The following is a 16,804-nucleotide window of genomic DNA, read 5'->3' as shown; positions in this document are numbered from 1 at the left end:
ACTTTGTCGAAGATGAGTTGACCATAGAGTTGAGGGTCCATTTCTGGGCTCTCTATTCTGTTCCATTGATCTATGTGTCTGTTTTTGTGCCAGTACCATGCTGTCTTGATGATGACAGCTTTGTAATAGAGCTTGAAGTCCGGAATTGTGATGCCACCAACTTTGGCTTTCTTTTTCAATATTCCTTTGGCTATTCGAGGTCTTTTCTGGTTCCATATAAATTTTAGGATTATTTGTTCCATTTCTTTGAAAAAAATGGATAGTACTTTGATAGGAATTGCATTAAATGTGTAGATTGCTTTAGGTAGCATAGACATTTTCACAATATTTATTCTTCCAATCCAGGAGCATGGAACATTTTTCCATTTCTTTGTGTCTTCCTCAATTTCTTTCATGAGTACTTTATAGTTTTCTGAGTATAGATTCTTAGTCTCTTTGGTTAGGTTTATTCCTAGGTATCTTATAGTTTTGGGTGCAATTGTAAATGGGATGGACTCCTTAATTTCTCTTTCTTCTGTCTTGTTGTTGGTCATATATTAGCATTTTAATACTCATTACGACACTACGGGTGAGTACTATTCATTTTAGAGATAAGGGAACTGAAGCACGAAGAAGCTAAGTGTCCCAATGTCACACAGCTTGTATGAGAAAGGATCTGAACCGGAGTCATCTGGTTTCACAGTCTGTGAGACCTATATTAGGTACTTTCCAGTTAGAACCCAACCAGGCTGGGTGTACTCTCTTCTGGAAATTCTGAAGAGCTACATTCTTTGCTTTCACCTCAACATGAATGAGCTCTTTTCCTCATATCTACTGGAACAAGAAAAATAAGTTATATTTCGTCCAAAATCCTTTAGAGATCTTAAGACCCACGAAACTCACTTTGCTCCTGATCAGTTCTCTATTTATTTGTAGAATGTGATATTCCCCCCTCACAAATATCTTACAGACACAGCTAATTAAACCAATATTTACATTACTTTTGAAAACCCTGAGAGCACATTTTCTTTATACAATCTACACCGTATGCAGTTAACTCTTGGCGGAAGCCTCCCAGCCCCATTTATGCTATTATTCCAAAGTGAAAATATTTGCCTTTAAGGAAAATATGTGAACTTGGCTTATGTCAGACTAAGGCTGAAGAGATTTTTTTCATGTGGCTTCAAACACGAACTTTCTCATTACGTTTCTTGTAACAGTTCTCAAAAATTGCCAGAGAACCATAAGACAAAATAGTATTCTTTTTCTATTGAGAATACCAAACTGAAATACAGAGAACTAAATTTTAAACATTGCTAAATATTCCCCCTTTCTCTTATATTAAATTGGTGGGAAAAGCAAGGGATTCAGAGGAGAGCTCTGAAGGTACGAGGTAAGATGTGACCTCCATTAAAAAATTGTGACCCTCATTGGATGCTTTTCATGATTTGCCCAAGGCGACTGTGGAGCCTGGCACTGAGAATTTGTTTCTCCTCAGTGCTACTCCCAGCTGCCGTTCTAGCTCCTCCCCCAGCCCCACACTTGAGTCAATGGTGGTGACAGGGCCAGGACACTGGAGGTGGGATTTTAGGTGCTGGTTGCATGTTGGCATACGGTTTTTATTTGGAGAAGCCTCAAAATATCAAACGAAAAGAGCAGATTAAGTGGGCTTAAATAGCGACAGACCTGTGATAGGAAGTGTGGACTGCTGCAGACGGGACCTGAAGGTTTCTGGGAAGCCCGATGAAACTTTCCCAAGACCGAAGTGAGCATCTCTTAAACTCAGTACATTCATGCATTAAATGTTAATTGAGCCCCCCACCCGCCCCCGCCAACATCCAGACACAGTGCTAGACACCAGGGATACACAGATAAATAAAACTTGGCCTCTGCTGGCAAAGAGCTCCAGACCCAGCAGGTTAGGCGGGTACATAAGCAGATAAGAGTACGAAGTGAGCTACGGTCGGTACAAGGTACAAAAGTTGAGCCCGGGAGGAAGTGGCCACCTCCGCCTACGAAGGTCAGGGACGGGCTCCTGGGTTGCGCACGCACGTTCAAATGCAGTGCAGCATTGACACACAGGTACAACGTGAATACCCATCTCAAGCTCCTTGAAACTTAAATATGGGATTGTTTAAAGTCAGACCATTATCCGACAGCAGAGATTAAATATTTAGCTGGTTTGCACGGATTAAAACGGGCACCCGGTGAGGCACTGTGAAAACCACATTTGGCGTGAGAGGCTCCAGGAAACGGGAAATGAGGCAGTGGGGAGGTGAGGAGGCGCGCGCGGCTGCAGCCCGGTCCCCCGGCCCCCATCCCTGGCCGGGCGGGGCGCCCCGCGGCTCCTGGCCGGGCGCGGGCGGGTTAGGCTCCCCCACGCCCCGTGTAACACGAGCCCGTCCCCGCCTCTCCCCGCGCACACCCGGGCCAGCCGGGCAGGTCGGGGCGGCGCGCCGTGAGTCACCGGAATCTAGGTGGGGCCCAGGCGCCCCGAGCCGCGTCCTCCCGGGAGCCGCCTCCCTGCGGCCTCTTCCCTTTTGTCGCGCTGCCCGCACTCGCGGGCCAGTCTCCGCGGCGTCCGAGCCCCGCGCGCTCCTCTCCTCCGCGCCGCCACCGTCGAGATGCTGCGCTGCGGCCTGGCCTGCGAGCGCTGCAGGTGGATCCTGCCCCTGCTGCTGCTCAGCGCCATCGCCTTCGACATCATCGCGCTGGCCGGCCGCGGCTGGCTGCAGTCGAGCGACCACATCCAGACGTCCTCGCTGTGGTGGCAATGCTTTCATGAGGGCGGCGGCAGCGGGTCCTACGATGATGGCTGCCAGAGCCTCATGGAGTACGGTGAGTGCCGCCGCCTCCGGGAAGCCCTCCGGGCTGCGGCTGGACCTTCGCCGCCTTCGGAAACCGCCCCAAGTTAAAGGACTGAACTGGGGCAGCGGTAGTGAGTGATTGCAGTGGGGTGGGGAGGAGTGTGTTTAGAGCTTAGGTTCAGGCATCCGACCTGAACAGAAGAAAGCAGTAGCAGCTTTGAGTGGCCAAAACCAGACCCAACAGTGAAGCGAAAACGGCCCTAGTTTAAACTAGGTTTCGTGTAGGCTTTGTTGGTTATGTGCAAGAGGAGATTTTCAACCGTCGAAAAGGTTTAGGTGAGGAAATACAATGAACAAACTGTATTTTCTTGAAGACCTACTGAAATCTCTTACCATTACACCTCCTCCTCTGATTCCTCATAAGATTAAAATAAAATATTAAAATATGTGCCTTCCCCAAGGTCGGTGTATCGTTTAACCGGAACTAAGTGAAAGCAACAAAAAGGCCCTTTCCGTCCAAGTGTTAGCAGTCATGATTTCAAGAGGGACCGCAGTATTTTTAAGAAGCAGGCTGGTTCTTGTTAGCTTTAGGGGGTGTCTTTTTGACTTAAGTCCGCCATTGTTGTTTAGAAAAACTTACTTATTTTAATCTGATTTGCAATCGACGCAGCAAACACATCTTCTACACCAGCAAAAGGAAGTTGACAAATTTAATATAGTGCAGATCGAGTATTTTATTTTTCCAGCATGGGGGCAGCCTGGGTGTTCTTCGTAATAGGCAGGACTGGAGAGGAGCACAGCCCTGTCTGCTGCCACTCCCTTCTTAGGATAGTGGGGAAGAACAGCCGGATCTATTGTGATTAGCAGTGTTTGCCTGGGGTGCGGAGTATGAGCATAATCCAAACTTAAAGCTAAATGCTACTGAATGGGGCCTTAGCAACTGAATTTAATAGTTTTAAACTCAGAAAGAAGGCTACCCTGCCATTTCTCGTTCCCTGCCTAGGACCATTAATTTGATTCTTTACTCTGAAGTGACCCACGGCTTCCAAGCACAGTGTTTATTTGTGGTTCTGGGGGCCCCTATCCAGAGCTTGGTGCTGTATCTTATCTACTGTGGACTGTTTGGAAATTCCCACTATGAGCTTTCCCGCAAAGGGAGGCATGGTCCTCATTAGCAGCTAATAAAATGTAAAGACTGCATGGAATTTCTCCTTTCCTTAAAGTCTGTGTTTTTTCTCTCTTAAAACAAATAGAGCGCCTGCCAGTGTTTCTATTATCTCAGATCTTTTAGGTTTTAAAAGGGAATTAATATCTTTGAAGTAATGTGTTTTATCGTTTAATCTTTTAGTTAAAATGCATTGGAGGGGCGCCTGGGTGGCTCAGTGGGTTAAAGCCGCTGCCTTCGGCTCAGGTCATGATCTCGGAGTCCTGGGATCGAGCCCCGCATCGGGCTCTCTGCTTTCTCGGGGAGCCTGCTTCCTCCTCTCTCTCTGCCTGCCTCTCTGCCTGCTTGTGATCTCTCTGTCAAATAAATAAATAAAATCTTTAAAAAAAATGCATTGGAGCTCAGTCTCTTGTAGGGGAACTTAACAGGACTGCTTAAACAGGTGTGTTTTTAAACAGACTTGATAATCATACTTCAGAACAAAGACTAGTATAGACCCAAAGAGCACTCTGCAAAACCCCCGCATGTGAAGTCAGCTTAGTGCACCATTGGAAGAGAGGAGCTGGTAGAACCACCAGCAGCAGCGCTATTGCTGGGACATGATCTGGCCTGCAAGGCTCTGGCTGTGACTCCAGCCCTCTTGGGAAACTCACTACAATGCAGTTCTTATTTTTCTTGACTTGCAAGATGAGCTCACCTTCGTAGGGTGTGGTGTCTTGAGCCTCAGAATGATATAGTGCTTTGTATATGGAAGGGAATAAACAGGCTTTGTTGGTTTAATTTTTTAATTAGAAGTCTAAAGCATTAACTCTTTTAATTGTAAAGGTAACACTGATCCAGTGTATAAAATATGTTTCAATTGATGTAGAAATTGGTCTTTGGTAAAGTTCAGTTTTCCAAGTTAAAAAAATCTATTGCTACCTTTATGATGCAGCAAGACTGATATTCGTTAAGTGGGTGGTGGCTTTAACATCCCAATTAAGTTACTCCTATGACCTTTGCAAAGATAAGTATGTGTCAATAACATGTTAGATGAAGCTTTTGTGCAAGACCTAGAATCAAATCATGAATCCAGGATCCTCTGTCATTATTTGTTCCTGGGAAGAAGGATATAGATGTGAACTCCCCAAAGAGAGGTCCATCTCAAGTTCCTGTGGTCAGAGATAAGTTGAGTGTTTATTATACTTAAACTTCATTTTCTGCCATTGACTATTGGCTAGTTTTGCTTCACAATCGAAATTGTGGATTCCTACACTGTAGGGCGATTTTCTAGGCATCTCTAACTTTGGAGATTTTCAGATAACCAGTAAGGCTTTTTGGAAAACAATATGTTTACAGGAGATTTCTCTAAAATCTAGTAAGCAGTTTATACACACTCCCACATATGTATAAACACAACAAGGAATAAGGTGGATGGCTCTAATTAAAATGATATCTTAGGGGTGCCTGGGTGGCTCAGTTGTTAAGCATCTGCCTTCAGCTCAGGTCCTGATTGTAGGGTCCTGAGATCTAGCCCTACATCAGGCTCTCTGCTCAGCGGGGAGCCTGCTTCTCCCTCTCCCAGTCCCCCTGCTTGTGTTCACTCTCTCACTGTGTCTCTCTCTGTCAAATAAATAAATAAAATCTTAAACATAAAATCAAATAATATCTTAATATAGATGATTGAATGTGTGTATCGACTCTTAAAAAACTTCTTGATATGTACTAGAGTGTAAATGTTGTGATTTACATGGAGTAAATACTATTAAGAAAGTATATTTTTTATTACAAAGTGCTTGACCATCTCTTTCTATTAATTAATATTCATAACATTAGTATGTTCATTTTGATATTAAAAGCACAGATTATTCCTGGCAAGTATTGGCAATAACACTAATAATAGAGACGTTTTTGTAAAGGGAAATAGTTTCTTAAAACTATGTAAAAATGCAGAACGTGATACTACTCATTAGAACTATGTAAAATGCAGAATATTATATTCCCCACAGTTATCAATGGTTTTTTAAAAGAATTTCAGGTTGCTATATCACCTCATTTTCCCTCATAAATGAACTAAATTATCCCCTGAATATTTGCTTTTACCTGATATTAACAACTACAGAAATACCCAGTTTCACAAATACCCATTTAATTTTTAAACAAAATCATGAGCATGTAGAGCATGGAGAGAATCTCACTTTTATATTTGTCCAAACAGGAAGAGAACATTGCAATGATTGGTCTGATTTCACCCGTACATAAAATGCAAACTTGGATTTGCATGCATGTTCATGCATCCTGTTTTTGTTCTGCCAGCACCCTTTCTTCTCCAGTTTTAAGAAAAAAATACATCAGGAGGTTATTTTAAATATCAGTGATACAGATTTCAAATCCCAAGCAGGCACCTACTTGTCAGGGTGGAGACTAAGGGTGATGAGTCTATGCGTCAGGAATGGCAGTGGGGACCCAGGGCAGCTCAGTTAGTGCCTGCCTCACAAGTACAGAGCCTCCTTTTTACCAGACGCCTTTGAATACCGCACAGTGCATTGAATGGGCTGTTTTCTGCTTTTTGTTCGCTTGTTTGTTTTTTGGTTTGTTTTGCTTTTACATGAAATCAGTCTTAGGTAAGTCCAGGAATCAGAGTATTATAGGACCTATTTTTAGATCATTTAGCCCTATGGTTCTTAAATGTATAGGAGATGATAAAGATAAGCACAAAGGGAATAGGTTTATATTGCGCTAAATTCAACTTAAAGGACTTCATGTTGAGATTAGGCTCGTGAGACCCTTTGACAGGGAGGCAGGGTGAGGTATAGAAATGTTATAGTTTTATGAAATTAGGCATTCGTGGGATAGATTATTCACTGTGGGTGGATGTTCTTGGTTTTTACACAGCAAAATAAAAAATTGGCCACTCAATTGATTTTCATAATTAAAAAATATAAATTTATATTGATTTATAAGATCCAGATGTGTGGGAACCAACAACTGGCCCACTGGCTGCATTTAGCAGGAACTGCCCGGGAGCCTCACTCCCTTTTAAGTGGCCTAACTTGTTTTCTCCCTGCTAGCGGACATAGACTCCCAGGCTATAATAGAAGGACATAAGAGCACACCTGTTCAAGCTTTCACCAAAGTCTGTGCTCATCAACACCACCCACGACAAGCTAAGCCTCTTCCCTTTGTTCCACAACTTAATTCAGTTCTCTGGACGCTGTTCTCTGTCTAAAAGTACTTGTCTTGTACTGGTGGAACTCAAGTATGCTTCCAAGTAAATGCTACTTCCCAGCCTTTTTCATCTGACCCACTTTCAAGTCTGTGAGGATTGCTTCCCGATTCCCTGCTAGTTATCTTGTCTATGTTCATGGTACACAAATCCCCGTGTTCACATCTTGCTGGGTAGGATGGTTTCCACACTGAGATGTTAAAAGAAGACCATAAAGAGAGAACGTATCACGAATCTATAAAAACCCAGTGGTAAGTAGTTATCATCAGGCTCAGTTTCCGGAGAAAATGCGGAGCATGTAAAGAATCTCACACCAGCTGGATGCCATCCCATGGGACCTTGACCTTGCTTCGCTGCCTTCTAAAGCTTCTGCAAAATCGCTTCTTCGATGTAGATTTTTTTGGAGGCCTGTGACGAGTTGTTCTGTTGATTTTTGCAAATCAACATGTCCAGACGAGGGGCATCAGCGTCACCTGGAAGGTTGTTAGGTCACAAGATAGCCACGTGATTTGTAAACACTTTCCAGTTTCAGAGGCCCCGGCCTGTGTTCCTGCCCATTACGTCCTCATAGGACACGCCCCCGTCTTTTTGAATATATACTCCACCCATGGGTTATCTTTTAACATTTTAATTTTTTCACCCATGATTTTATCCAGTTTTCAGTTCTGTGACCCAAAGAGTCTGACATAAAGAACCCTATACAACCAGTATGAGATCTGACCCGTTCTCAGATTTACTAGGTAGGGCCTTTGTACTATTAATAGCTGAATCTGTTGTTCTGGAAAGGAACCCTACTCAAATTGGGTGGCAGGTTGGTATCTGCAGGACACTGAGTAAGGGGCTAGGCCAGACTGTTCTGGTCAGGGTATGGTGGCCATGTATAAAACTAAAAAAAAAAGAATGCAGCAAATCCATTATAAGAAAAACTAACTTTGGAGAAACGGTTAGTGACAGTCTGCCAAATGTTGCTCACAATACTAAAAATATTAATAGTGCTCTCATCTTATAGTTGTTCTTTTTTGTTGTTGTTGTTGGTCCCCCACCCCGCCACAAGATTCAGTTTGGTTAATGGTTTCTAGCTTGGCATTCAAGGTATTTATTTATTTTTACTGTCTACCTATTTATTTATTTGGCTCCTTTCTTTTTTTTTTTTTTTTTTACAAGAGAACAAATCTACACCTTTATTTACTTTTCATTAAATTTAAATCCTTGAGGGGTACAGCATCACATGGATTCTGTGGCCAATGGCTTTAGCAGGAAGGTTGCCTCGGAATTTGGCACGAACCATGCCGCTGTTTCCATGAGCACGAGTTACTTTTCCCCAGATTACTCTGGTTTTGTTTGGTTTGCCACCAGGAGTCAACTGTGTTGTTCTTTGCTTTGTACACGTAAGCACATCTCTTGCCTAGATAGAATTCCGTTTCATCTCGAGCATATACACCTTCGATTTTAAGAAGAGCTGTGTGCTCCCTCTGGTTGCGGAGACCCCACTTATAGCCAGCAAAAATGGCCTTGGACCACAGCCTTCCAGACATTATTCGGCGTTTTAGAGGAGTCCTGTTCCCAGCAGGCCTCAATAGGGTCCAAGATGGCGGAAAAAGCTTGTCTCCTTTCTTATCAATTGACCTCACTGGTCTTTTCCTAGCTGTATTTGACTTGTAACATCGTGTTTTCACATGTCATCACTGGAAAAAAGATACAGCATTTTTCTCATACAAAAATCTTAAAAGCATTTCCTAGGAAAAAAATCAGAATTTCTTCAGTGACTGTTAGTGTTGATTTAAGGTTTAACCTTTGCAAGTGATGGCAAAATTAGGTAAGCTGTTCTTCATCCAAATGGATCTTTAAAGAATCTTATTTACAAGTGGATTTATAAGGCCGCTGGTTTCTTTGATAATAGGAACTTCTCCAAATGGCACTTAGAAAAAAAAATTAGGATATAACAGATCATATATAACACCAAAGTCATCTTCCCTTAAGGGGACAGAACAAACAGAAACTGTTCCTGCACAGAAACACAGAATCTGGTTACCTGGAGTCCTACCTGATTTGTGGTTTCTGTTCAGAGAGTGCTAATTGAGAACAAGAATCTTCCCTGCCCTCAATCACAAACCACAATTAGGAAAGGCAATACAATTTGCATATAAGATAATAATGGTGGACAGACTTGTCTTCACAATGAAAAAGCACATTTTGCCTTTGAAGAGCCAAAGACCATCTGTCTGTTCAGTCATGGACAAGTTTTTAAAAAAATCGATGTTTTTCTATTGGGGTTGGTAGATAACAGTATAATTTAGATCATGGTATAATATAAAAATATAAATAGTTCCCCAAAGGGTTGGGTAAATTTGCAGTTAGTAAGCTCATTCTGGGTAATTAGGTGAGACCAAAAGAACTTGGGGGTACAGATTCATCTCAGCTTTTCAAAATGTATGTCATGGAGATTTGCTATGTCTACATGGCTGTATGTCATGGCAGAATATTGGGCTGGGCTGACCCTGCTCAGACCCGGGAGGGTCCATCTCATCATTTTACAGCAACATAGTCATTGATATGAGAAGGCAGTTTGTCTTGCTCCGTATTCATCAGCCAGATCTTCAAAACCATGCCAAGATCTGGGTCTTCAGTGATAGTTAAGTGATTCATTCTGGGTGTTCCCATGCTGTAGGAGCAGGTTACATGCCTTCTACTTCCAGAGAAGCCTTTCTTAAAACAAGAAGGCACTTAATTTGCCATTTTGATTTTCTTTAGACTCAGCATGTTAAGTAAACAAGCCACGACGGAATTATTTCACACAGCATAGGCCGGGTGCTTAACATGGGCTGTGTTTCTGTTTGTGTTCACCTGTTGGCTTCAGGTTAGGTGAACTGGCTTGCTGGTTTCTTAAGTTCTTTCAAGTACTTCAAACTACTGTAAATTACACCTCAGCTATCATGTTAGAGGGAGTAATAATAGCAATAGTCTGTATTCATCTTCCCCAAATAAATAGGAGTAATTATTGATGTTGCTCTTCGAAGCTACATCATGCACGACTTGTTTAGCTATACGTACAAAACCTTAATCTGTGACTGTCAGAGTTTGGTTATCAAAATATGCTCCTTGTTAAGAAGTTTTATTGTTATTGAAAATTCACATTCTGCTATGCAGTTTTTCCCAACGTTTGCATTCCTCTGCATGCTTACATAGATATCACCTTTTGTTACGGTTTGTAACCTGTGAACTCAAAAGGAAAAATCAGTATCTACTTCTTTGAATTTAATAGTTGGATTTAATTGAATGTAATGATTGGTGGTAGCCATAAAAAAAATCTATAGAATGTGGCTATAATTGACCGCGGGTCACATCCTGAAAATTATATGCTCTTGTTTCTCCAGGGCTGCATCTGGTCCTATAAGGAGATTAATCATCTCTCTCAGTTCTTCTCACACTTTAGCATGGATGTAAGAAACGTCAGTAAGGTGCAGATGCCTGGGTACTACCTCTTGAGTTCTGATTCAGTGGGTCAGGAGTAAAACGTGGGTGGATGTGCACATGACTCTCTTTCTCGAGTACAATACAGAGGAGTAGGTCAAGAGCGCATGTTCGTCCATCAGTGAATGAATGATTGGATAAATAAAATGTGGGAGATCTGTACAACAGAATATTTTTTGGCCACAAAGAGGGATGGAGTACTGGTACCTGCAAATACGGATGAGCCTTGAGGCCACTATGCTAGGTGAAAGGAGACAGTCACAAAAGGCCATGCAGTATGGATCCCATTTATAGGAAATGTCCAGAATAGGCAAACTGATAGAGACAGAAACTAGATTAATTGTTGCTGGAAGCTGGAGTAAGGGGAGAATTGTGAATGACCTCTAATGGATATGGGGCTTCTTTTGGGGGTGATGAAAATTTTGGAATTATAAGCAGTGATGGTTGCACCACCCTGTGAATATAATAGAGACCCCTGAATTGTATACTTTGAAAGAGTGAATTTTATGGGATATAAATTACATATCTGAAGAGTCATGCTTTGGATTTATACAGGTTGGAAATCAAACTGCCTGAACCACTCACAGTGTCAATTACTATGTGGCAATGGGCAGGTCATTTGAACTTTCAAAGTCTTAGTATATCCTCATTTCTAAAGAAATGATGATAAACTTTAAAAAAAAAATTTTAAGTAATCTCTACGCCCAACGTGGGGCTTGAACTTACAACCCTGAGATCAAAAGTCCCATGTTCCACCAACTGAGCCAGCCAGGTGCCCCAGTAAAGAAATGATGGTAGTATGAACTTTTAAAGTGTATTGTGGGGGTGTCTGGGTGACTCGGTTAAGTGTCTGACCCTTGATTTAGGCTCAGGTCATGATCTCAGGGTTGTGAGAGAGAGCCCCACATCAGGCTCTGCAGTCAGCGTGGAACCTGCTTAAGATTTTCTTTCCCTTCATCTGCACCTCCTCCTCCTCCCTCTCTTAGGGAAAAAAAAAAAAGACATTAAAAGTTATTGTGAAGATTTAGTGAACTAATGCATGTCCAGTTCTTAGCACAGTGCCTGGCCAGGGCAATTACATCATCAATGTCAGTTAAGCCCTCTAGAAAGCAGGTTGTGTGGGAAGAGATTTTTGAAATCAGTGCAGGTTGCACAACGGGAATTACTGACTGGAATTGTTAGGCTGGGTATCATGGCTCTCCTATTTCCATGGGCTGACGGTAGAACGATACAGGACTGGAGGTGCCCACGCAGATTTTCAAAACCAGAACTCAATTTTCACTTCATCCTGATTGTTTTTAAGAGTCCTATCCATCATTAAGAACTCTTGCGCTGTAAATTCTGAATACTTCAGAAGTTAAAATTTAGACAAACAATGGGATATGTTTATACCTAAACTTGTTATAAAAATCGAAGCTTCTTTATAATTAAATCACTTTAGTGCACCTCTCTGCCTAATCATAAGTACGCTTTTCAATGGTTATTTTGGCACAGGACCAAACGTTAATACAAAACAAAGATCTTTTTAAAGGTATTTGAACCATTTCCTAAAGAGATTATAACTTAATTTTTCAATACCAAAAGTGTTGTTTATTATATGTTATGTTAGAACTTGCATGAACCTTTTATTTTATTTTATTTATTTATTTTTAAATATTTTATTTATTTATTTGAGAGAGTGCAAGAGAGTGAGAGTGAGAGAGCGCATGAGTGTAGGGAGGGGAAGAAGGAGAGAGCCTTTTAAATATACCTGTTTATATGGCCTCTTTATTACATGAGAAAGAGTTGAATGAATTCTAACTTTCATTTCAGAGCTAGAAACATTTACCCCAAGTCTGAGGGGAGAAGGTATTACCACAAGCAATATATTAGTGCCCTCCGTATGAATTGCCTGTTCTTCCCTTGAGGTATGGAGATGCTTAATTCCCGTCAAAAACACTGTCTTTCTACCAAATATAAGTAGTAGAAAATTAAAAAAAAAAAAACTTCTATTGATACTTTGATAGGTGATTTTTAAATGTGGCCTGTGTGTCTTATTCATTTCTTTTCTCTTACAGCATGGGGAAGGGCAGCGGCCGCCATGCTCTTCTGTGGCTTTATCATCCTGGTGATCTGTTTCATCCTGTCCTTCTTTGCCCTCTGCGGACCCCAGATGCTCGTCTTTCTCAGAGTGATTGGAGGCCTCCTGGCCCTGGCTGGTAAGACAGGTTCTTCATTCTTACCTTCAGTAGGCATCACTGTAGTACTGTCCAACCCACAATCCTTGACAATTACACTTTCGGGTCTGTTGTCAGGAGATGTGTCACCATGCGTAGAAGTAACGGAGACATGGGCTTTTAGGTCTAGGTCCCTTTCCTTCTGTGTCTCAGGCAGTACCCCATGTTTCCAGTCCATGCTGCGTGACCCCACGTCCATGTCCAGTGACACCCCTGCTTTGAGGGACCAGAGCTGACAACACAGGGCTGACTCACTGCACTTTTTCCACTGTGGCCCCAGGGCTGTCCTCCTGTGAGCCCCATGCTGAGTCCATTTTGCTTATAGAAGGAATGTTACAATCTTATGATGTGGCGGGTCATAGAAAGTTTTTCTGCAGTGGGACAGGAGACCCTAGGAGGGGCCAGGTCCAGAACTTGTATCATAGAGCTGATTCTGCAGCATGGGAGACTTCGTGATGCAGGTGGGTGTGGTCAGAGTGAACATTTATTAATGGAATACCAGAACTAGGGCTCTCAGAGCACAGCCGGTTGGCACTGCTGGGTGTAGACTTAGTGTCTTAATGTTACAGAGCGAAAATGTGTTCCTACCCTCTGACGTGGCAACAGACATGGGAAATATGATGTGAAAAGAATATAGAGCACAACATAGCATGTGTGTGCTCATTATAGCTCCATGGAGTTATGCATGTTCATGAAAAAAGAAAACAAAAGTCAATTTAATCAAGTTCTTATTTTTAAAGTTGCTTAAAATGTTAATATGATTAATAGTAACTCTAATAGGGTGACTCTAATGCCAAAGAGGGTAGAAGTCTTCTTGACCTGTGTTTTCTTTCTTAGATCCTCCTTACACTCCCCCAAGAGAAACACTCCTGTGTTTCTCTTCCCCCAGCCTGGAATGCTGTTCCCTCTGACTTCCATCTCTCGCTTTCTATTTACTCCTCAGATTCTCGCCTCCTCCACAGGCTTTCCTGGTGTTTCTCTGTTGATCATTCACATCATTGGCTTGTAGATTCATTTAGTTACTCATTTATTAAATGAATATTCCAATCGTGTGTTGTTAAATATCAATATTGTCAAATATATGTGCGTGTGTGCACACACGTGTGTAGGTGTATATATATTATTTTTGCTAGTCCTGAAAATATTTACTGTGTTTGGCACAGGAAATACCAAGATGAAAACCTACCACCCTGCTTTCAACGGTACACCATAGTTTTGCACTTTTTACTTTAGTAAACACAATGCTTACACAGGTACTAAAGAGGGGTTCTCTAATTGCCATTCGTCTGTGTTTCATATAATCAGCATTCTGCTCAGTGCCAGGTCTCTCTGACATACAAGAATCAATAACATGTTTTGGCTCATGCTGAATAGATCCCCTCCACCCCAAGTCCCTTTCATCGACAGGAAGTGGATTAACACTAATTTAAAGACAAAAACCAGTTGTGGAAGAGGGAGTTGACCTGTTGTTCCCATGCATTCATTTGTGCATTTGTATTCACTTTGGGATGTTTTTCTTCCCTTTAGCTGTATTCCAGATCATCTCCCTGGTAATTTACCCTGTGAAGTACACCCAGACCTTCAACCTTCATGCCAACTCTGGGGTCACTTACATCTATAACTGGGCCTATGGTTTTGGGTGGGCAGCCACGATTATCCTGATCGGATGTGCCTTCTTCTTCTGTTGCCTTCCCAACTACGAAGATGACCTTTTGGGTAATGCCAAGCCCAGGTACTTCTACACATCCGCCTAAGGTGGGGAGTGAGCAGAAGAACACTGCTGCCAAGATGGATCCCAGAGCAAGACACTGCCTTCGCCAGCATCCTTTGAACCCATTTTGTGGGCAGTGTTCATCTCATTAAATTAGTCAATGCTAAAATAATTTGGGAGAAAATATTTCTTAAATGGTGTTACAGTTTCATATTCATCTTTTATATATGTTTTGTAAACAAAGCTTACTTCTTTAAACTAATGACCTATAATATGCCAATATCCCCTTATATCTATAAATACCATTTATATGACATTTGTAAAAGAATATGAATATGAAATGTAACCACTGTAAAAGGCAAAAATGAGAAGGCTTCAAAGATTGGACTTACCTGATCGAGTTTCTGCTTTTCCCAGGTGGAATGGACTGTGTCCATTAAGAGTCAACGAGAAGAGAGAGAGATTAGTAAAAATTGTCAGTGACCAAATATCCTAAAAGAAATGCAAAAAATAAATATTTTCCAAGCCTTCACTTATTTAAAGAAGTGAAAAAGCTTCCTCAATGCATATTGTTTGTGAAAATTTCTAACGAATATCCTGATCTTTTTTGTGAAGCTTTCTGTTACCATGATATGGCAACTAGGAAAGTATTTTTCATACCCAAAGCCTGCAGCATGATTAAGGCTTTCTTATGTAGTGAAAGGTTAAGATGAATTTTTTTTCTTTTAAAGTGGTTTATAGGGTTGGGGTGTGGGAAAATGCTGTATTAATAAATCTGTACTCTTTTGTGTCTATATGTTCAGGAACACAGTAGATGGATTCAAAGATGGGCTGGGTCTAATTCATCATGACTGATAGGCATGAACCGGTGGTTTAGTAAAGCTTTCGGAGCTCCATTCCTCTCACAAAGTGTCTTTAAAATAGCCGAAGGAGAGGAAGTAGCTTGAATTGTTCATCTCAGGTTTGGCTGGGCTCTAATCATATAGACACAACTTCTGGTAGATTGCAGTTATAAACACCACCTTCAATGTAGACAAACCTGGTCTTCCTTGGAAAAAGAGATACAAAATACCTGATGTAAGACATACAGAATTCAGGGATGTGAGATTTCTCTGAATGGCAAATAGAGGATATATCACATTGACTATGTTTTTTTTTTTTTTTTTTACCATTTGTATTTACATAGTGAAAACCAATTCATTTTATATATCAAATTGTTATTTTGTAAGTTGCAGGATAAGCAATTGCAGTTTTCATTATGAATTTTTCCCAATAAACCAGGTGTTTAATCTTGTTCCTAGTTTGTAGTTTTTGGTCTTGCTTTTTTTCCTTTTTCAACTCTGGGGAAGGGAATTTTTAAAAGATGCTTTGGATGGGCCAAGAACATTGGATAAAATGAAAAGTAGCTTTTTCTTAGCTTGAAGGATCTTGCTTATTTTAGGTTTCCCATAACAAGTTTGAAGGGACTTTCATGGATTCGGGGAGTCTGCTCCCTGGACTTCTTCCTCAATGACCAATACCCAACACACAGATCCTATACAGCCTCTATCCAGTGTTACCACCAGAGGGAAATTGCCTAAGAGACTTCTCAGGGAATGTTTGTGTGGTTTAGCAAAGGTTCATTCTTCTCTCATCTTCCTGCTTGAAATGGGATCTTCTTCCACTCAGGGAGTGAGACAGCAAGCAGTTCCTTCTATTACCCTTGTCCACTTTCCCGTCTGATCATGGTTTTACAGTATGGGTTGTAGGTTAATTCCCCTCTGGTGTGTGGAAATGTGAAGATGGGTTGTCGGGTGGCATGGTGGGAGATTGGATATACTTCTTAGTGCTTCTATTGGCTAGTTGGCTCTTGGTGGTCAATTTTTTTCTGTGTTTTTCAAAATACGAGGTTAATGTTTCTCATCATAAATTTAGAAGAAAGTCACCTGGGTGATTATTTATACCAAAAATTTTCAAAAATTCCGTGGCAGGTAGCGGACTTGAAGTGATAACTAAAAATGCTAAAAATGTCATCCTCTAAAACAGAAGTAACTAAAAGATAATGAGTAGCTAGACATTAAGAAACTAGAACACCCATTATACCTCAAAAGTATTGTCAGAATCAAGGTTCTCTAAAGTGAGCATTCTTGTCTTTGGATATTTCCCTGTCCAACTGTCTTCTTCACCTCCTTAATAAGTTACACACTATATTCTAATGATGCACATTTAGAAAAAAATATGGCTTCCTGGGACCAATGGTCTATATTAACA

General features: G+C 41.4%; 1 protein-coding gene and 1 pseudogene across 1 annotated transcript; one reads left to right on the top strand and one right to left on the bottom strand.

The window, feature by feature from the left end:
- The first annotated feature begins 2,456 nt into the window (after positions 1-2,456).
- Positions 2,457-15,854, top strand: PERP (p53 apoptosis effector related to PMP22). Its single transcript, XM_047734484.1, has 3 exons — positions 2,457-2,817; positions 12,685-12,825; positions 14,371-15,854. The coding sequence occupies exons 1-3, from the start codon at positions 2,604-2,606 to the stop codon at positions 14,595-14,597; spliced, it is 582 nt and encodes a 193-aa protein (XP_047590440.1). The 5' UTR covers positions 2,457-2,603; the 3' UTR covers positions 14,598-15,854.
- LOC125102881 (60S ribosomal protein L35a-like) lies at positions 8,324-8,758 on the bottom strand (annotated as a pseudogene).
- Positions 15,855-16,804: the final 950 nt, after the last annotated feature.

This window comes from Lutra lutra, chromosome 6, assembly GCF_902655055.1.
Source record: "Lutra lutra chromosome 6, mLutLut1.2, whole genome shotgun sequence".
Classification (NCBI taxonomy): Eukaryota; Metazoa; Chordata; class Mammalia; order Carnivora; family Mustelidae; genus Lutra; species Lutra lutra.
The sequence above is the reverse complement of the archived record's forward strand: the minus strand, read 5'-3'. Positions and strand labels throughout refer to the sequence as shown.